This window comes from Vanrija albida, assembly GCF_041260175.1.
Source record: "Vanrija albida strain AlHP1 chromosome Unknown contig_1, whole genome shotgun sequence".
Taxonomy (NCBI): domain Eukaryota; kingdom Fungi; phylum Basidiomycota; class Tremellomycetes; order Trichosporonales; family Trichosporonaceae; genus Vanrija; species Vanrija albida.
The window spans coordinates 2,007,051-2,026,281 of NW_027191420.1; the positions used below are offsets into that span (position 1 = coordinate 2,007,051).

Sequence of the window (19,231 nt, forward strand, 5' to 3'; positions counted from 1 at the left end):
CAGATCTTCCGCCAGATCTGTCCGGCCCAGCCCACCAACTCATCCGCGCCGCCTGTCTCACGATAATGCTAGAGTGGTATGCATGTAAATTGCCCATGATAGGTCTGCTCTATTCCTCCTCCTCGGCCTCCTCCTCCGTGTTCTTGACCTCGTACCGCTTGCCGCGGATACCCCAGATGCCCCAGTTGGTCTTGACGCCCACGCGAATGTCCCACTCTGCAATCTCCCACTTGCGCGAGCCGAACGGGTTGGCGCCCGGCGTGAGGATGAGCTCAAACTCGTCAGTCACGCCCTCGATGGGCGGCGTCGGCGTCGTCGGCAGCCGCACCGACGACGGGTACTCGCTTGGGCTGTCGGGCCCGGCGGTCGGCGGCTGCGTGCCGAAGACGGCGGCGACGTCGCGCGACAGGTCGGTAGGCGAGAAGGCCGTGAAGAAGAGACCGCACTTGGTCTCGAGGATCTGCTGCAGCGGCTTGCGCCACGACGTCTCGGCCTGCACGAGCGGCCGCGCGCCCTCCTCCTTGTTCGCGGGCGACTGGTCGGGGAAGCCGAGTCCGGGCGAGAAGGCGAAGAAGACGTCCTGGTACGGGTCGAACGGGCCCAGCTGGTTGTGCACCTCCTGGTAGTTTGATTGCAGCGACGTGAGCTTGAGCTGCGGGCTCACGTTGAACTCGCACGTCGGCACGCCGTACTTGCTTCCCTCAGCGCTCATCTTGAGGAACTCGCGCTTGCGGCCGTCGACGATCGGGATGCCGGCCTCGGGGCCGATGAAGAAGATGTTGAACTGGGTCGACGGGAAGAGGTGCGCAACCTGCAACCACAGGTCGGCGGGCAGCGTCGACTCGGCACGCGCGCCGAGAATGAAGATGCGCACCGGCGCCATTGGTCGGATGTCGCTCGTCTGCTCAATCGTCGTGCCCGGGGGAGGGTGGATCGTGGAGTGGAGCGCTGAGGTGTGAGCTGGTTCCAGAGAGCGGCAACTCACCAGCCATGCTTCTCCTGCCCTCGTGCGTGATGCGGCCATTGCTCGAGTTGAACGGACCGTTCTGGTGCAGCACGCTGAGGACAGTGATCGGGTATGTCATGAGCTTGGAGACATGGCGGATCGCTCGTGGCGAGTTGATTGACACGAAGCCGCGCGTGAAGAAGAACGCGTCCCACGACGCGAGCGACACGGCCTGCTCGTACGGCTGGGTGCCTGCGGGTGTTAGTACACGAGCTGATGTGGACACCGCGACAGCTCACCAGGCATGTTCTCAAACTCGACGATACGGCGCCCGCTGCGGATGTCGTGCTCGTCCTCGTTGACCTCACGAATACGCGGGCAGTACTCGTCGTGCTCGGCCTTGCCCTCGACCCATCGCTCCTCGCTCGCGTGCGACGGGAAGCCGCAGTTAGGGCACTCGTACTTGACCGTCACCTCCTCGTGGTACTTTTCGTACGAGACGGGGCAGATCGAGTAGGTGCGGATCCGCTCGCCCTTCTCGCGGAGGGCCTCGAACGGCGACTGGGAGAGGGGGTGGAACAGGTCATTCTGGGACAGAATGAGCTTGTTCTCGGGTCCCTTCTCGAACTGCGGCGCCTTCTTCTTGTTGAGGATGTTGAAGAAGGTGCGCTTGGCCTGGAGCGACGGCGTGGCTGCGAGGCGGGGGAGCGCGGCGGAGGGAATCGGACCGGCGCGCGCGACGACTGGCCGGCACGCGGCGCGCGTGAGGGCGCGACCTGTTGCTTGGCGCATGGTTGGCGGTAGTTTTGTGGGCTACCGGTGACGATGTGGTGCCGAGCGAGGCAGAGTGGGGTGTGTGATGCGACGAGAGACCCGACAACTGCAAAGTCGAGTCTTTGGCGCTTTGCCTGCCGGATCGTCGCCGAGCGCCGGCCAGCCTGCGAAATCATCGGCACGGGTCACGTGATTCGCAATTGCCACCCACTGACCAGGGCCTGTGTGTGTTTTGGCGGCTTAGTGTTAGTTTTGTTCCTCAACATAGACCACTCCGCCGTCTTGCTCCGACGCCGACGCCGACGCCGACGACCACTGCAATGATCTCGGCGCCCGTGGGCATGGCTGGGTTGGGATCGCCCTTCTCCACGCCGCGAGCCCAGCGGTTCGCATCGGGGCTCGACGTCGTCTCGCCATCACTGTCCACCCCACTGTTCCGACCAAGGACGCCGCTCGGGCCATCACTCCTCAACTCGTCACCGGTCGCAGTCAAGGCCGACCCGCGTGACACGCCAGTGTACATTGCACGCAAGCCAAAGGCAACACCGCCGACGAGCATGAACGACCTCCCAGTAGAGGTAAGCGTGCAGCGACATGCTTGCGCAGCTCCGAGCACAAGCACTAACATTGCCCAGCTCATTCAGGACATTCACCTTCTTGCTGGCAACCCCCATTTCCCGACCGTCAACCAACATGTGCACGACTGTCTCACAGGGCCGTCTCCGACATATGTCGCTGGGTACATGCTCCACCTCTATCGTGACTGTCACACCAGGGACATTCTCCCAAACGCCTTGAGACATCGCCTAGTCGACATTGCCGTCGCCGAGGAGATGAGGCGCCTGTGGGACAATCGCCGGGGCTATGTCCCAAGTCACCAGTCCTACCTGGACACATCACCACGTTCGCGGTCGCCATCGAGGACACCGACAGTGTCAGTACCGTCAACACCAGAGAAGCAGCCCAAACCAAAGAGGCCGGCGCTCTCCGTCCACCGCCTTCCCCGCCGCATCTTCCGCAACCGCCCCGGTCCCAAAGAGCCGGCTGTCGCACCGATTATCAAGTTTCTGTTCGAGCGCTATGCACCCGAGGTTAACGGCGGTTCGGGGTACGCGCTCCAGCGGGCGGTGTTGAACGGCAACTACGACCTCGTCGAGTATCTCTTGCGCCGGGGTGCCGACCCGACGCAGAGGGACCGGTTAGCCATCACTCTGGCCATTCGTGCCAAGGACTTGAAGATGATCAAGCTGCTTGTCGAGCCTCTTCATGGCGCTGGGACGTTCAAGGAGGAGGGGGACAGTCCATCAACAAGCCGGGGCAAGAAGCGCAAAGTCATCGACCGGGTTAAGATTGATTCCAAGCTTGTCCGAGAGGCCATGTCTGCCGCCGACCCAAGCGAGGATATCATTCAATACTTTGTCCACGAGAAGGGTAGGTGGCCCGTCCGGGTTTTGCATTCCCAAGCTAACAGTTTCAGGCGCCATGCCCCCATTAAACGAAATTATGGCCCTGGGTAGGGAGTAGAGCAACCTAGAGCAACCTTTGTACTACTAGTAGCACCGGCATTGAGCATCATGCAAAACCGCAGCGCGGTATCAAGCACAGGTGTGTGGCTAACAAAGACCGAGGTGTTCTGGCCCGCCCCGTGAGACACGTCGCATGAGACACACTCAGCCAAACACGTCGCAGCTATCGGGCCTCGGTGCCAGCCCTTGAATGAGCTGCGTCAGATGCCAGACCAAACTGCGTCAGATGGCCACCAGCACAAGGCTATGCTGTTTTGGTTTGTTTACACGTCTGTTGTTTGGTTCTTGTCGCAGTCATTGTGAGAAGCCTTGTCCCAATCCAGTGGTGTTGCAAGCCGGGCTTTGTGGCATGCCAAACCGTATACGAGCGTGCAATGTTGAATGGTGCCTCGTTCGCGGTAGGTGGCCTCATTCCTGGAACATTCCTTCGCCCAGCGCCACCGGCGCGGATGCCGGCAGCGCGTTGGTCGACCGGACGGGAATCTCCTGGCTTGGCCTGCGCCGAGCTCTTGGGTCCGGCGTATGTTGTCAGTGGCCGACCGACCGACCGACAGCAGCGGCGTCGCGAAAAAAGCTGGGTCAGAGCCTGCGTCTATTCAAGGCACTGGGCCGATATTAAACTGTGGCGCGTGAATGCCTCCCTGGCGTCACGTCGAGACTGAATGCACTCTGATAATCCATGCATTGAGTGACATTCACCGGTGTGTGAGGGAAACGGACAAACAGGTTGTGCTTGCCGCGAGCATGCATGGGTGCATGGGTGCATGGCCGAGGTGGGCGCCGCTGGCGCTGGCGTCGGCGCCATGTGCAGTGCACCAACTAGCTGGCGGCTGCGTGGCGCTACGAGGCGGCGGCAGAGGCGGCGAGGCGCGCCCGCGGCCGTCGGTCCGATCGAAAGTTGTTGCCGAGTCGTGGGTGGGTGGACTGGTTGACTGGCTGGCTGGCTGGCTGCTCTATTCTGGCGGGCGGCTAGCCCACAGACGGCTGACATCAAGTGCACTGCGCGCACTGGGCTGTTTATCCAGGCGGTGTCCAGGTGGACAGGCGCACGCTACCCCTGCGCCCATTCATGTGAAGCCCAAGGTCGGTTGCCAGGGGCAACGGCAATGGCGCCAAAGCAGGACGGACAGGCGGACCGAGTAGTCAGTCTCATGGCCACCGACAGTGAGTGAGTCAATGTCTTCCCCCAGCTTGTTGCCCGTCTGTCTGGGGTGGAGGCCACCTTGCCTAGGTGGACACTACTTAACCCAGCTCGACATCATCCCTCTTCTCTCATCCTCTTCATTCTCTTCTCTGCTGTAGACACTCTTCACTTGTTCCGACTGTGAACACTCTTCTGTTCTCCTTCATCACCACAGTCACAACCCCCACTCTCCCTCCCTACCACTATGCGTTCAACGACCGTCTTCCTCACCGTCGCCGTAGTGGCCGCGGCACATGCCCAGGCCTCGGTCTTCCTCCAGTGTGCCCTCCTCTCTGCTGGCGGCGGCATCCTCTCGGGCCTCGTCAACCAGGTCACGAGCATCGGCTCACCAGCAAACTCGCCCGCTGGATGTCCCGTGAGTTGTGCCTTCCTCGTCTTCCCCCATCTCCACTCTCGTCTTCCTCGCCTTCCCCGTCTTCCTCTTCCTCCAGTCACTAACCCCACAGGCTGCATGCACTGCCAACGTCCCCGGCAGCGTCTACTCGTTCTTCTTCCCCATCATTGGTGGCCTCGGCTCGTGCTACTGCGGAACAGGTGCCTCCTCGCCCGGTGCAGGAGACATTTCGATCGGTGAGTGGATGTCTACATGATAAGCCCACCAGTCGCCCTAACACTCCCAGCGACTAGCTCGACTGGAGGCTGCCCCGTCGGCGAGTTCGACATTCAGTACCTCCCTGCCACCCCCTACACCTTCACCGGCTGCTTCTCCTCTGCCGCGATCACCCCGGGAACGTCGACCTCCATCACCGACGACGCCTCGTGCTTCACCTCGTGCGCTGCCGGCGGCTACAAGTACATGGTTCTCACTTCGGCCTTCGGCAGCGACAACTACCAGTGCCAGTGCTCCAACACGGTCACTCCCGGTTCTGCCCAGACCTGCCAGGTCGGCTCGGTCCAGGTCTACCAGTCGTCGACTGCCTCCGCTGCTTCCCGCCGCCGCCGCGACCTCCTCGCTGCCCAGGCCAAGGCCCGCAACCCCACTCTCTGCCCTCCATTCCACTCTGCGTGCACCATCCCCGGCTCCGAGAACGTCTACGAGTGTGTCGACACGAGGTACGAGCTTGGTAAGTCTCGGCGAAGCGGGGCGGTGCTTCAGTAACTGACAACGACTGCAGAGTCTTGCGGTGGCTGTGTTACTCCGACGTTCGGTGACCACACTGGCGTTGCCCGTATCGGTATCGAGTGAGTCATTTCGGCCTTCGTTCTGGATCCAAACACTAACTTTGCCCAGCTGCACTTCGCTCCCTGGTGCCGCCTTTGGTGGTGTCTCTTGCATCCAGGGCAGGTGCCACATCGGCCGCTGCGATGCCGGCTACGTCCTCACCCAGGGCGAGTGCATCCCCGCGCTCAACCTCAACAACAACAAGCGCGAGCAGGAGTAATCCGCAACCCTCCCGAAATCTTGTTTCTCCCTCTTCTCTCTCACCATAGACCCTCCCCTCCTCTCCTTCACGAAAGTACGCATGACGAGGAACGCCCCGACTTTCAATCCTTCGGAACCAAGTCGCTTACGACCAAGTAAATAGCCCCACAGCCGGACATTCAGACAGGCCCAACGCAGGAATAATACCATGTATCCTTTGTTACTTGTTACTTTGGCGTCCGATCTTGTAAATGCTGGCCGGGCGCAGCAGTGCGCAAAGGGCTCTTATCGTCCAGGTTAGATCTCTTGAAAGGCGACAAATCCCAATGTGGCGCTCGACGCCGTAAATCGAAATCTAGGGCCGGGCCTTTTGTTTCGTCCGCGCCCTAGCGCCCACGAGTAACCGGCCGACGCCACACGCGTCGTGTTTCGAACCAAACAAACCTTGTTCTCGCCTTGCACTTGCGGTGAATGGTGCCCAACTGAATGGTGCCTGCACCTCGGCGTGCGCGCAGACGCGTTCTAGGTAGTCACACGCGCCTCGGCGCCTCGGAGGCAGGAGTGTGCTGACCTGGGTAGTCACGCTAACGTCGGCAGCACTTCAGCGTCCGCCACTGTCCGCCACCTCCACCAACAGGCCTCACTCGCAAACGCCAAAGTCCACAGGTGCATTCGTTATTCAGGGTGTGCAGTACACTGGGGCATTGATGATGGTATACAAGGGCTAAAACCTAACCAGAGCTACAACAGACGTGAGACAACAGGGAATGCACACACACACGCCCAAAAGCCAGAGGAAAATGTCCAGTACGTCTACTTACTCCTCCTCTTCGTCCTCCTCCTCAATCACGGGCGCTTGTGTGCGGGTCGCGCCGACGGTGCCACGCCGGCCGCGAGTGGTCGCAGAAGACGACGATGATGACGATGTTGATGATGATGATGCTGGTGTCTCCGATGCACTCTTTGCAGCCGGCTTGTTGCTGCTGATTTCCTCTGTGCGGGGTGGAGCAGCGCCGCGCGATGCCATGCCAGGAGGGGCACGCTTGCCTGCAGAGTTGAAGCGGCCAGTCGACGAGCCACCAGGAGTACCGGGGTACGACGTGGTGACGTTCCAACGGGTCTGGAAGGTGGCCGACCCGCTACCGGACGACTGCTGCCCGAGGCCGCCGGCAAACGTTTCATCGTCCTCGCTCTCCCAGTCGTCGTCACCGTCCTTGTTTTGGAACACGTCGCGAAGTGGCGGCTTTCCACGACCAAGGGAGCCGTGCGAGCTGCGGGCCAGAGGTGATCGCGTTCGGGTCCCGAGGTGATGCGAGATGATCGTTCTGTCCTCGTGTCGTTTGCCGCGGACAGATGATGCGTCTTGCGAAAACTCGGCGTCGCTCTCATCACGCTCGCCTTGCCGGCTCAGGTCGATCGACGACGCCCGCGAAGACACGTTTGAGCGAACACTCGAAGCGACGGACGCGGGTCTCATGACCTTGGCCTCGTGCAGCACCTTCATGTGGCGGACTCTGGTCGACGAGCTACCAGACGCCGCTCTGCGGTGGTAGTCGTGAAGCGGGGATGCCGGCGGGGCGCGGAAGCGACCAGAGCTATCCGACTGTATAGTCGGAGACCGTATCGATGATCGCCGACTGTCTCCTCCTCGCAACCGCACAGATCCCTGCTCGTGATCAGACGTTGGGGTCTGCGTTCCATTGCTGCGAGCGCTTCTCCCACTGCGGTGGCTACGCCCACTCGCCCGTCGGTTGAGGCTGTAGTGGAGGCCATCGCTCATGTTGATCGTAAAGTCGGCATAGTGGTTGGACGCGATGGAAGACCGACGAGAGTTGACGCTGCTCGATCGGTGCGAGTAAAGGCCACGGTTGCCATCGAACGAGGCGCGGCGCGATGAACCGGGAAGTGGGGTGCGGTTCATATGCGGGCCTCGCGCACCGATGCCTCGGGATGGCACGGCAATGGGCGGCGGCTTGTTAGGAACCCGGATCGGCGACGGTTCGCGCTTCTTCCGTCGTTTGTCCTCGTGAAAGAGGTGGCGGAACTGGGCCCAGATGCTGTCCTTCTTAGGAGCCTTGAGCCGAGCGGCTTCCAGCGTCGACTCGGGGCTCCTGCTGAACGATTCAGCCCCCGGCCGATCGCTTTGTTGGCTGGCTGGGGTGATCGGAATTAGAGCCGGTGATGGCTCGCGGCTTCGATGGAGCGACCCTGGCTGTGATAAATCGGCATTCAGCAGCGTTGGGTCGCTCTCGCTTCGGGGCATCCTGGCCGGCACCGGAATCGGCCCCGTCTTGGTCGGTGAATCGGCTCTCTTGGATCCGGGGTCGGTGTTCTCGGAAGAATGCCAGCTCGGCTCTCTCGGCTCTGAGACGCCGAGGTCTCTACTGCCATACAGGCCGTGGCCGTCCTTGATCTCGTGCTTCTTGCCGCCCAGGGCAAGCACTGACGTCGCCCGCTGTAGCATGGTCATTGACGGCGAGCGGTTCTTCTTGTCTCGAGGTGGGGACAATTCTAGATTCGGGGGCGTCTGCGTGTTGACGCCGATTGGAGAGTGCGGCGGCGAATGCCTGACGTCTGCTCCGTCGCTCCGATGGGGTGCCAAAAGCGTGCTCGTCGAAGTAGTCGATGACGGCGGGATTCCATGGTCCAGGCTCTTAGCTCGCGGCTGGTCGGTAGTTGAAACGGTGAACGAGGGTGCGGACGAGAAGGTTGCAGTCGAGGGAGAGCGTTCGCTCGCCTCGCCTCGGCGCTCCCTCGCGCGCCGAGCAGCGCGCTCTCGTTTCCGAGCAGCGGACGCACGACGAGCTTCAACGACATCGTCAGTCTCGCCGCGTTCCAGCTGCTTGAATCGGAGAATCCACCACATGGCAGCCGAGCTATCGCAGGCGTCGTTGGACACCGAGTGCACAATCTGGCCGGTGTCGAAACCCAAGTCGGACATTTGGTGAAGCAGCTGCTTCTCCGATGCCGTCGAAAACAGTGGCGGTTGGTCGGTGTTGACCAGAATAAGGTAGTCTTCGGGCTGGAATGCTTGCCACTGCCCAGAGGTGCCTTGGTGCGAGTGTCGTCGTTCGACGGGAAGCTGAGAGGTTAAGGATCGCCGTTTGGTTCGTACTGGCGTCCGCGAGTGGTCTGCCACTGGCAGAGGCAGCGAGTGCTCCTCAATCATCGGTAAACTGGACAGCTGGCGCTCCTCGCTTGCACTGGCGTTACCCGTGTCATCCTCCTTCTGCCCTTCCAGCGTGCCTCGGCGCGAGGCCCTGCGAGATGAGGGTCCTGGTGATGATTCGGCCTTGCGGATCGTGGCCTGGCTGCTGTTCTGATGCTGAAGATCCAGCGTGCTGCCGCTGTTGTCTACGCGCGAAGCCAACTCGCCGACCTCATCCTCGTTCTCAGCAGTGGTTGGGGTGGTGTCGCCGCTTGCCGGTTTGCTGTGAGTCGAGTCGCCAAACTCAAACGAGGTTTCTGATGGCGCGGAATCGGCGTCTGGCGAGTTGCTCGTGTCCTTTGCCGGTTGCTGTGGTGAGGCCGACGTGCGAGGAGAGAATGGGAATGAGGAGATGGAGGTGGATGAGGGAACAGGCTTGAGCCCATTGTCGCCGAAGCTTGTCTGGTGGGGCATTGGCGAAGAAGGGACGGAGCGCTGGTCATCCGAGTGGAACGAGTTGAAAGACCGGGGGTCGTCGGTGCTGACTGCCCCTTGCAGGCTGTCATACATGGTCTTCTTGAACCATTGGTGGTTTAGGATGCCGTCCATCGACAGTCGTTCCGATGGGTTGAGACGCAACATGCCGCGTATTAAAGACCGTGCGTCTGGTAGGTCAGACACAGACGATGAAGAGATACCTACCCTCGGACAACCACTCTGGCTCGTCGTACTCGCCGCGCTCAATGAGGTCCTTCATGACGCGCTCGTCGTCGTCATCGAAGGGAAGCCCTCCACAGAGCAGGGTGTAGAGGATAATCCCGAGTGACCAGACGTCGGTTTCGACGCCCTGGTACTTCTTGCCAGCGAGCATTTCGGGGCTGGCGTAACCCGTAGTACCACAGAAGGTCTCCATTCTGGGCCTGTCAGGAGCTGCCATGGCACAACACTCACAGTCTTCCGCGCTGGTACTCGCGAGCAAATCCCAGATCGCCGAGCTTGACGCGCAGCTCGCCGTCTAACAAGACATTTTCGAGCTTGAGGTCGCGGTGGACGACGCCCTGTCGGTGGAGGAATCCCACGGCGGCGCAGAGTTCACCGAAAAGCCGACGGCCTTCGCCCTCGAGGATGCGCCCGCGCTCAACGAGATAGTCGAACAGCTCACCGCCCGAGCAGAGCTCCGACACGAGCCAGATGTGGGTCTCTGTCGCGATGATCTCATGGAGATGGACAATGTGTGGGTGGTGGAGCCTCCGGTGGTGGTGGATCTCTCGGGTCAGCTGGGCCGATGCAGACTTAGGGATCTTCTTGATGGCGCAGCGAGTGCCCGTCAGACGGTGTGTCGCGATGTGCACAGAGCCAAAAGTTCCTGGTGAACGGGTCAGCGCGCGGCTCCACAGTTCCAATGACGTGCCTACGCTGGCCTACGCCGGGCCTACGTACCTTCTCCAATGACCTTGCCGAGGGTGTAGGCTCCCACGACCTTGATCTTGTCGCTGGCGAGCTCCTTGGCTAGATGCTGGTACGCGTTTGCGAGCTGCGGTGGTGAGCAAGAGAGCCTGCCTGCCCAAGCTGGGCGACCCACCTGAGCGGCTCTCGTGTTCTGCAGGTTGTTGACATAGCCGTGGCCTGCGCGCGGTGGGTGATGCGCAGAGGCGACCATCTCTGAGCACTGTGCAGGCCGCGCTCTCCTAGGCGGTCACGGCGTGTTGGAGGACTGGGGACGGGGCTGAATGGCGAATGGGGCGCGCGATGGGGGGGAGTGGGGAGCGAGGCAGTGCGTCGGTGCGGGCCGAAAAGCCAGGCAGGCGTCGACGGCTGCGGCGGCTGCGGCGGCGGCTGGGCAGTGTACGTGCGCGCGTTCGGCTTGCGAGACGATTATAAAAGGTTGTGATGGAGCCGTAGTTTGCAATGTGCGAGCGAGCGAGCCAGACCAAGGGCAGAGATCGACGGCGAGTGAGACGTGCTGAGCGCTAGGCCGTGTCTCGTCGTAGGTTCGGTCGTGAGGAGTAGTTTGCGGCGCGCTGCGGGGGACTGGACGCGTGCGAGGTGTGGGTGGGTATATGGTAGTAGGAGTGTAGATTGTTAAGGCTAGGTCGATGGCGCTTGCTGGTGCTGCCTTCTTGCTTGAGAATGCACGACGGACCGACTGACTTGTTGCCAGGGGAGAGGGGAGCAAGGGCAGTCACATCGGTTGGCCGCTGGGCGGGGGCGGAGGTGGGTGCTGGGCGTTGGGCGCTGGGCCAGCGCGGGTGGGGTGGTGTAGTGTGGGGTGAAGAAAATGGTCCCGCTGCGTCGTCGCCGAGAGCGGCCAGTCTCAAACGGATGCAGCGAGCGGCGACGGCGCCCAATGTAGAGGGTGAAAAGTGAGGGGACTGAATAAGCCCTTTAGGTCCAAGTCCTTGTTTCATCCCCCCCTGGCCGTTTTGAGGAACAATCTTTGGCATTTTGAGTTATAATGGTAACAATAGGGAATAGAAAAGGGGATCCACTCAAACTCTAATAGCCTACCTACCGCGACATCGAGATCCTGTCCCGACGATGACTGTCGTGCTCGACCGATTCCAACTACCAACAGCAGCACACCGAGCAAGTCTCCGCTCCCGTTATGCTTGACGCTGCCCCAGCACCGGACGAGTGTCCACAGCGTTCGTGGCGCCGTCCCGCCGTGCGCTAGCCGCACTCGCGCCGTTTTGGCCATGGTGCGCGTGGTGCGGGGACTGCACCACGCGAGTGAGCGACAGCACCTAGCCCAGTGCAGCACCTACGGCAGTGCCGTAGGAGGTAGATCACGTGTGGCAGCGCTGCTGCGCTACAGAGCCGTGATGCGCACACGCCGGAACGCTGGAATAAGACAACCGCGGCTGTTGGGATCGAGCTACGCTCGCTGCTACTCTAGCGCTGCAATCTTTGGGTCGGCGGCGTCCATCATGGCAATCCGCCGGGTCACAGTAATGTCGGCGCCAATGCGTCGGTGGCGCCGGATGGCTAACCTTGACTCTCTCCTTTGCAGCGCACACGCCGGCAGCGACGGCAGCGACGGCAGCGCCGCCTGCGCCGGTCTCGTACCGCAGCTCCCCGACCCTACCTTGTCTCCCTTCTGCTCCCGACCTTTGAGCCCCCCGAGTCCCATGAAGTCCCATGTTACATGGCGTCCTCCCGCTGCTGCAGTCTGCACATCTCGGCAGTGTGACTTGCTACAGTGCTCTCGTCGCTCCCTGACAAGGTTTACTGCTTGCTCGAGTCGCCCTGAGATGCCGGCCGCTGCCGTCCTCTGCTCACGTACCTGTGCGTCTAAACTCACACATGACAGGAATGGCCCATGCGTCACAAGCCACCACGCCTCGCATTCTATCATGATCGCTGGGTGGGCAGGCTTTTGGATGCCGTTAGGCCGTCGCTGGCGGGGACGACGTCCTCAAAGGCAGCGGCGAGGCAGCGGCGATGAGAGTGCTCTTCCCCAACATCCGCAATGTCGACACTACACCTCTCGCAGCTGTCGGTGCACCTGACGTCCAACTCCAAGGCGCGCTCCACGCTCTCGCTTCGCATGTCGACCCCGAAGCCGCGGCAGCGTGGCGCCATCCGGCCGCGTGAGTGTGTCCTCGCCGCTGCCACTAACCCCCAGTTGGCGTCATGGACCGGTACATGCTCGTGCGAGCCAACACGGGGCGGCCGCAGGCGCTGATCCACGTGGTCACGTACCCCGAGGACGCGCTCCCCTCGCGCCAGTTCCTCGAGGCACGGGTCGCCGAGCTGCAGGAGCGGCTGCCGATGCTCTACTGCCGCGTAGTCGGGGCGGACACCAACCGGCCCGGGTTTGCGCTCAACAGCGCGCCGTGGGCCGCCAAGTCGATCGTGCAGGACGGCTTCTTCGCCGCGACCCCGGGCACCGAGCTGGACGAGGCGACGGCCGTGCTGCGCGACCAGCTCGCGCGCTTCGAGGCGCGCGACCCCACCGAGCCGATGTGGGCCGTCACGCGGGTGACTGGGGGCCCGGCCGACGACCGCGCCTACCTCGTCGTCACGGTGTCCTACCTCATCGCCGATAGCCGCGCTGTCGAGCGGCTCACGCGCGCGCTCACGGCCCCGGACATTGCGTACGTCGCGCCCGAGGAGTGGAACGCGCCGACGCGCTTCGACGACACGTTCTCCCTCCGCCCGAGCGCGCGCTTCATCGCGCCGGTCTTCTACCGCGAGATGGTGCTCCCCCGCCTCCCAAAGGCCATCCAGGCAAAGCTGAGGAAGGAGGACCCGTGGCCCGGCACGCGGGTCGACCGCTCCCCGCTCGTGTGTGGCTCTGGCATCCTCGCCGCGTCCATCCCCCCGCCCATGGTCGCCCGGCTGAGAGACCAGGCGAAGAAGCACCACGTCGGGTCCCTGCACGCGGTGTACAAGATGGCGTTTACGGCGGCCATCTGGGCCGTGTTTCTGAGCAAAGACGCAGGCGCGCACCGCATCATCGGCGCGACGGCGCGCGACGACCGCCGCCCCGAGCTCGGGCATAGCGCCATGACGCACAACTACGTCCAGTCGCCAGAGTACGACACGCGCGTGGGCGGCAGCGTCGGCTTCTGGGCCGCGGCGAGGCAGCTCGGCGACTACCTCAGGTCCGGGACGACGGCGGCCGAGGCGCGCATGACGCTCGGGCTGCTCAACCACATCCCCGACCCAGAGGTCGACTGCGCCGCGCCGGACTTTGACCCCTCCGCCCCGACGGGGTGGGAGCGCTTCTTCATCGAGCGCAGCACGAGCCCGACCCCGTTCCGCAACTCGTTTGCTGTGACCAACCTCGGCGTGAGCGAGCTGCCCGAGGGCGCACGCGACCAGCTGTGGGGCCAGAGCGCGAGCCCCTTCGCGCCGGTCTACAACGTCCAGCTCGTGGAACACGCCGGCGGCGTGCGCATGACCAGCGTGTTCTGCGAGGGCGCGGCGGTGACGACCGCCCAGACGAGGCTCGTCCACGCCATGTGGGAGCACATCCTTGCGCGGGTTGCCGAGGGGGCGGGGAGCAAGACGCTGGCGGAGTTGGCGCGGTAGTGGGCCTGGCGCCGGCTTTTGGTTTCTCTGTCATCTTGTATTTAGTAGCGCCGCACGTAGCACACGTAGCACACACACGTAGCACGACACCCCATGCATGTAGACTAGTGCTTCTACTCGTACTCCTCCTCCTCCTCCTACTCGCTCGCCGCGCGGCGGCGCCACTCGGCGTCGCGCCCGCGCCTGTCGGCGACCTGCGCGGCCTCGCGCAGGCGCATGCGGCGGCCCTCCTGCCCGGCAATAGACAGCGCGCCGGCAATAAGCTCGGCGGTGCGCACGCTCTCCATGTTGGCGGGGATCGCGTAGGTCACGACACGGGGGTCGGTGTTGGAGTCGACCACGCCGATGGTCGGCACGTTGCGCGCCGTGCACTCGCGCACGCCGCTCACATTCTCGCTCGGGTTGAGGAAGACGACGAGGTCCGGCACGTTGGTCTTGGCCTTGACGACGTCCATGCCAAAGTATGTCTCGGCGTTTGTGAGCATGCCGGGCATCCACACGTCGGTCGCGAACCCGTTGTCGCCGAGGCGCTCTGCGGCGGCCACCACGAGCTTCTTGTGCGGCCGGCGCGTGCCGACGAAGAGGATGACGCCGTCCGCCTTGGCGACGTCGCGCACGAGCGTCGCCGCCCGGCGGAGGAGGGGCAGCGTCTGCTCGAGGTCGATGATGCTCAGGCCAGCGCGCGTGCCGTACACGTACGGGCTGAAGGCCGGCGCCAGCAGCTGCGAGCTGTGGCCGAGGGCGGCGCCGCTCGCCAGCAGCGTGCTGAGCGACGCGTCGGTCGCGCTCGGGGAAGGCACCTTGGGCTTGGAGGCCGCCTCGGGGATGTACAGCGGCACTTGCGACTCTGGCCGTCAGCGCGAGCGACACCGGCCCACTCACTAATAGCCGCATACCGCCGCCGCCAGTCGCGCACCTGGCTCAGGTTGCGCGTCCAGTTCTCCACGACGCTCTCGCCCTCGCGGATCGTGTACTTTGTCGTCGACGTCGAGCTCTCCGCCTCGGCCGAGGCGTCGCGGGAGCACGGCGTCGAGGTGAAGGTGCGGGCGGAGACGGCTGGGAGAGTTAGCAGGTCAACGGCGGCGTAGTCCCCCGACGCTACTCACCTGGCCGCACGCCAGCCGCCCTCGCCGCCCGGATCGAAGTACTCGCTGCGCCCTTCATGTTGCAAGCCGTCTTGTCGTGCCGAATGTACCACAGCGAAAAGTCGAAATGACCAGTGGACCTTGACTTTCAGTTTTCGGATCGCGGCGGACGAGGCACGACGGGAGCAAATTTACATCTCGTGTGGCATTCATTCACTGTGCAAGATACCATGCTGTCTAGGGGCTCCTCACATCCTCCATCGGCTCGCCCTCGCTCTCACTCCCGCTCTCGCTGCCAGACTCGGAGCCCTCGGACCCCATGTCCGCGTCGCTGCCCTCGTCACCGCCCAGCGTTGGCAGCTCGTGGCGCTCAACCTCAAAGCCAAGCTCCTTGAACCCAGCCTCGACCTCGTCCGCCTTTCCAGTGTTGACAGTGACCGCTCCAATCGCAGTTTTCGAGTCGAACACAGGCACAAAGTACTTGCGGATGACGTCGCGGATCTGCTCCAGAGTCACACCAGGCAGCTTGGCAAGCATCTCCTGGCTAAAGTTCTTGCCGACACCCTTGAGCGCCTCGTCCAGGTACGCGGTCGACGCAGCACCGCCAACAGTCTCCGACTTGCGCGCAAAGCTGTACGTCAAGCTGGCACGCGAGCCATCGACAATGTTGGCGTCAATCTCGGTCGTGCCGTCGGCAAGGCCCTTGAGAACCTTGCCGGCCTCGCGGTACGCAAGCATGGCGTTGGGGCTGCGGTACACCGAGAAGCCAACGAGGCCAGACTCGGCGTCCACCTCGACGTTGGCACCGTACGCAAGACCCGATCCACGGATAGACTTCCAGAGGTACGACTCCATCGTGTTGAGCACGTTGGCAGCCAGCGTCAACGCAGGGAGGTCGGGGTGGTCCCAGCCACTCAGGCCCTTGGCGTAGTGGTGCGAGTACGAGCCCTCGATGGCGGCCATGGGGACGACAACGAGCTGCGTGTGAGCTAGATACGTACATATAGCTTACCTTCTTCGAGGGGTTCCTGCCCAGGTCGGTGAGTGACTGCTCAGACGTCGAGATGGTCTTGAGCGCAGTAGCCTCCTTGATCGGGATGAAGTTCTTCGCGAGGGCAGAGCGAGGCTCGGGCAGGCTCAGAATGTCACCAGCCACAGCGACGCGGAGGAACGCCGGGTCAATCACTGGGCAAGTCAGTAACGCTCTGCCGCAACCCACGTACATGCTGCGCGGAGCTCCTCGAGCTTCTTGATAACCTTGTCAGGGTCCGCCTTGAGCTCCTCAGCAACCTTGGGGATGAAGTCCAGGAGGCTGAGAACTGCAGACGACTCGGATGGCGAACGCGAGGCGTCAAAGGCCAGCTTGTTGATCCACGAGCGCACAATCGTGGCACCGTCACGCTTCTGCGCAGGCAGGTTCTGGAGCTCCTTGGCGATGATAACCTCGAGGCGCTCCTTGGTGAAGATGGAGCCAGTGAGGACATCGTGAAGCCAGGACACGGCCTGGGCATAGTTCTCCTTCTCAGCCTTGATCGACACCGTGAAGTTCTCGGCGAAACAGCGGCGGTAGGAAAAGTTGCTGTCCTGGTCAACGGTAAAGTCGTTGAGTTGGTTGACGACCTCCTCGTGGGTGAGCTCGGTTCCGTCGGCGCGGCGGACACCGAGGCTGAAGAGAGACGGCTGGAGGATGGCCATGTAAGGCATCAGGTCCGAAGGAAGGTTGGCAGCATCAAGGAGCACGCTGATGGTGACAAAGTTGGACTTGACGTGCGAGAAGTGGGCCTGGAAGGGAACAGCCGCACCGTCGGCATCAATGTGACGCTGGACGGCGCCCTGGTCCGTCACAATCTTGTCGCCAGGGGCCTTGTTGATTGCCGTCTCGACCGGGATCCAGATGATCTCGGTAGGGTTGGTGACAGGGAAGCTGGTGAGGATCTCGGGAGGGATAGGCGTGTCGCTTTCCTTCTTCGCAGCGTCCAGCTCCTCCTGCAGGCGCTTGAGGCCGGCCTCACCGAGCTCCGCCTTCTGCTTGGCGACACGCTCCTTCTCAGTCGTCTCGATCTCGTGAGAGAGCTTGGCGGAAGGCTTGCCAATGGTGGTCACTGAAGGCGCGGAGACCAGGTACTTGTCAAGCAGGTTGGCCCAGTCCTTGGCGGTCCACTTGCTGATGGTGGCAAAGTCGCGAAGGTCGTCAAACGCGTCGGGCAGGTCCTTGCCCTCAAAATTGCCGTACAGGAAGTCCTGAATGACAACGTCGGACAAGACGCTGCTAACCGACGTCTCGGTGCGGTTGAGCATGGCACGCTTCTCCCGGCGGATGACGCTGTTCATGCGCTCCATGTCGATTCCCTCCTCGGAGACAATCTTCTTGAGCTTGGCCTTGATCAGGTCCGGGAAGGTCTCGAGGTGCTTCTTCGGGACGTCGCTCGCCGTCAACATCAACTCGTTGTGGTTGACACGGCTATCCGTGTAGAAGCCGATGTACGTCGAGAGCGGTTCGGGAATCTCGATAAACTCCTTCTGAAGCGGCGACGTGGCCGAGTGGGTCAGGTAGGTGCCGACCACATCGAGGGCAAGGTTGTCCAAGAAGTTGGTGGGCGCCGGGCCAAGCCATACGGACATGGTCTCTCCCATCGACTCATCCTCCTCCATAAACTCGACAACCTTGGTCTCCGACCCGGAGAGGTTGTGCGGCTTAGCAGTCGTGGTTTCGACAAAGGGCCGCTTCCAGCCAGGAGGAGGGGTGTACGTGCCGGTGGTGTTGGCCTCGGCAGCAGCCTTCTGGGCCAGAATAAGCGGCTCGACCTTGTTGTTGAGCACCTCGAACAGCTCAGGGACGTTGACAGCGCCGTCCATGTGAAGGCAGAGCTGGGTTTGTTAGCCATCACACAAGTGAGACATTGGGTGATCGCCAGACTAACGTTGTGCGCGACATAGTACGTGCTGTGGTACTGGCGAACTAAGGCAGGTTAGCGGCGAAACGCGTGCTGACGTACTTTGCTCAGCCGTAAGAACACGAAGCATCTTGAGCAGACCACCGGTCTCCGAGCGGTAGGCAGAGGTCGTGGGGTAGATCGTGCGCTGGAGCCTGAGGGGTTAGAGCCAAGGCCGGCCCGCCAACTCACTCCAGGGCCATGCGGTCGTAGGACTGGTTCTCGCGTCCCTGCATCTCACTGTATACCACACCAGCGTCCTCACCCTCGCCGTTGATGTGGTGGACCTCGGTCACGAAGCCCGCATCCGTCATGGTGGGGTGGAGGATGTGGTCGACGTAGATGGGGAGCATCTCGAGGAAGCCCTTGCTACCAGCAGTGGCGATGGTGTAGGCCGTGTCTAGGCGAGTTAGCGGCACATCGCCTAAAACAACGCACGGTCGTTGGCTGTCCAGGCATTCGTGCCGTTACTGCCAGCACGGTTGGCGAGCTGGTCAAGCACACCCTTGTACGGGTACGACTTGGAGCCCAAGAAGACAAGGCTACGGCTGTCAGTCGGAGATCGAGCTTGGCTCCAGAGGTGACGTACTGCTCAAGGGTATGGGGGCGGCCAGTGTCATCGAAGACTAACCATTAGCTGTGCGCAGAGAACCGGGCGTTCACTCACTCTCCGAGGCGACAACAAAGTAGCCGTTGGTCTGGCAAGTCAGTCTGGTGGTCGAGCGCTACGTCTAGCCAAAGTTGCTTACGATAGGAGCTGTGGAGAAGTTAGCGAATAACCTCCTCTACCCGCCGAACCTACAAGAGTGGTTGCCGAGGGTGACGGTCAGGCCGGTCTGGTCACTTCTCCACTTGGAAACAGTAACCGGGGCATAGTCGAGGTCGAAGCTCTTGACGAGCTTGAAGTTGCCATAGTCGCTCGAGGTAGCAGAAGGCGCGACCATTGTAGAAGCTGAGCGACGAGGAACAGTGATTGGGGGAAAAGAAGAACGAGTTGTAAAGGAAGCCGATCGGGGATGGTTCTTTGCGAGCGATGCAGTGGCAACTGGCCGAGCGATTGGAAGCGATGAGATGGTACGGGCGGAGTGCTTGAGTATGCCTGCAGACCGTGGCAACCTCTTGAGCGATGAACAAGGTATCATGCGCTGTGTAGAGGTGGAAATGAGGGTTGTTTCAAGCAAGAATGAGGTTATCCGAAGGTGGTAAAGCAATGTC

At 62.1% G+C, this 19,231-nt stretch overlaps 7 protein-coding genes across 7 annotated transcripts; 3 read left to right on the forward strand and 4 right to left on the reverse strand.

Annotated features, from left to right (window-relative positions):
• Positions 1-109: 109 nt before the first annotated feature.
• On the reverse strand, positions 110-1,738 carry MSS51 (translational activator for mitochondrial COX1; the record flags this gene model as incomplete). The annotated part of the gene is made up of 3 exons (XM_069349479.1): positions 110-948; positions 986-1,198; positions 1,246-1,738. 3 exons carry the CDS (start codon positions 1,736-1,738, stop codon positions 110-112), a joined length of 1,545 nt encoding a protein of 514 aa, XP_069213023.1.
• Positions 1,739-2,040: 302 nt separating this feature from the next.
• Q8F55_000829 (uncharacterized protein) lies at positions 2,041-3,244 on the forward strand (the record flags this gene model as incomplete). The annotated part of the gene is made up of 3 exons (XM_069349480.1): positions 2,041-2,298; positions 2,356-3,151; positions 3,198-3,244. 3 exons carry the CDS (start codon positions 2,041-2,043, stop codon positions 3,242-3,244), a joined length of 1,101 nt encoding a protein of 366 aa, XP_069213024.1.
• A 1,390-nt stretch (positions 3,245-4,634) lies between these two features.
• Positions 4,635-5,832, forward strand: Q8F55_000830 (uncharacterized protein; the record flags this gene model as incomplete). The annotated part of the gene is made up of 5 exons (XM_069349481.1): positions 4,635-4,805; positions 4,897-5,020; positions 5,071-5,514; positions 5,566-5,632; positions 5,682-5,832. 5 exons carry the CDS (start codon positions 4,635-4,637, stop codon positions 5,830-5,832), a joined length of 957 nt encoding a protein of 318 aa, XP_069213025.1.
• A 798-nt stretch (positions 5,833-6,630) lies between these two features.
• Positions 6,631-10,621, reverse strand: Q8F55_000831 (uncharacterized protein; the record flags this gene model as incomplete). Its single annotated transcript, XM_069349482.1, has 5 exons — positions 6,631-9,626; positions 9,664-9,875; positions 9,913-10,327; positions 10,402-10,495; positions 10,544-10,621. 5 exons carry the CDS (start codon positions 10,619-10,621, stop codon positions 6,631-6,633), a joined length of 3,795 nt encoding a protein of 1,264 aa, XP_069213026.1.
• Positions 10,622-12,430: 1,809 nt separating this feature from the next.
• Positions 12,431-13,998, forward strand: Q8F55_000832 (uncharacterized protein; the record flags this gene model as incomplete). Its single annotated transcript, XM_069349483.1, has 2 exons — positions 12,431-12,551; positions 12,587-13,998. The coding sequence occupies 2 exons, from the start codon at positions 12,431-12,433 to the stop codon at positions 13,996-13,998; spliced, it is 1,533 nt and encodes a 510-aa protein (XP_069213027.1).
• Positions 13,999-14,135: 137 nt separating this feature from the next.
• Positions 14,136-15,162, reverse strand: Q8F55_000833 (mitochondrial 37S ribosomal protein uS2m; the record flags this gene model as incomplete). The annotated part of the gene is made up of 3 exons (XM_069349484.1): positions 14,136-14,845; positions 14,881-15,054; positions 15,105-15,162. The coding sequence occupies 3 exons, from the start codon at positions 15,160-15,162 to the stop codon at positions 14,136-14,138; spliced, it is 942 nt and encodes a 313-aa protein (XP_069213028.1).
• A 158-nt stretch (positions 15,163-15,320) lies between these two features.
• Q8F55_000834 (uncharacterized protein) lies at positions 15,321-18,960 on the reverse strand (the record flags this gene model as incomplete). Its single annotated transcript, XM_069349485.1, has 11 exons — positions 15,321-16,061; positions 16,096-16,268; positions 16,307-17,951; positions 18,005-18,042; positions 18,080-18,171; positions 18,209-18,416; positions 18,455-18,558; positions 18,606-18,642; positions 18,684-18,714; positions 18,766-18,773; positions 18,819-18,960. 11 exons carry the CDS (start codon positions 18,958-18,960, stop codon positions 15,321-15,323), a joined length of 3,219 nt encoding a protein of 1,072 aa, XP_069213029.1.
• Between the last annotated feature and the right edge of the window lie 271 nt (positions 18,961-19,231).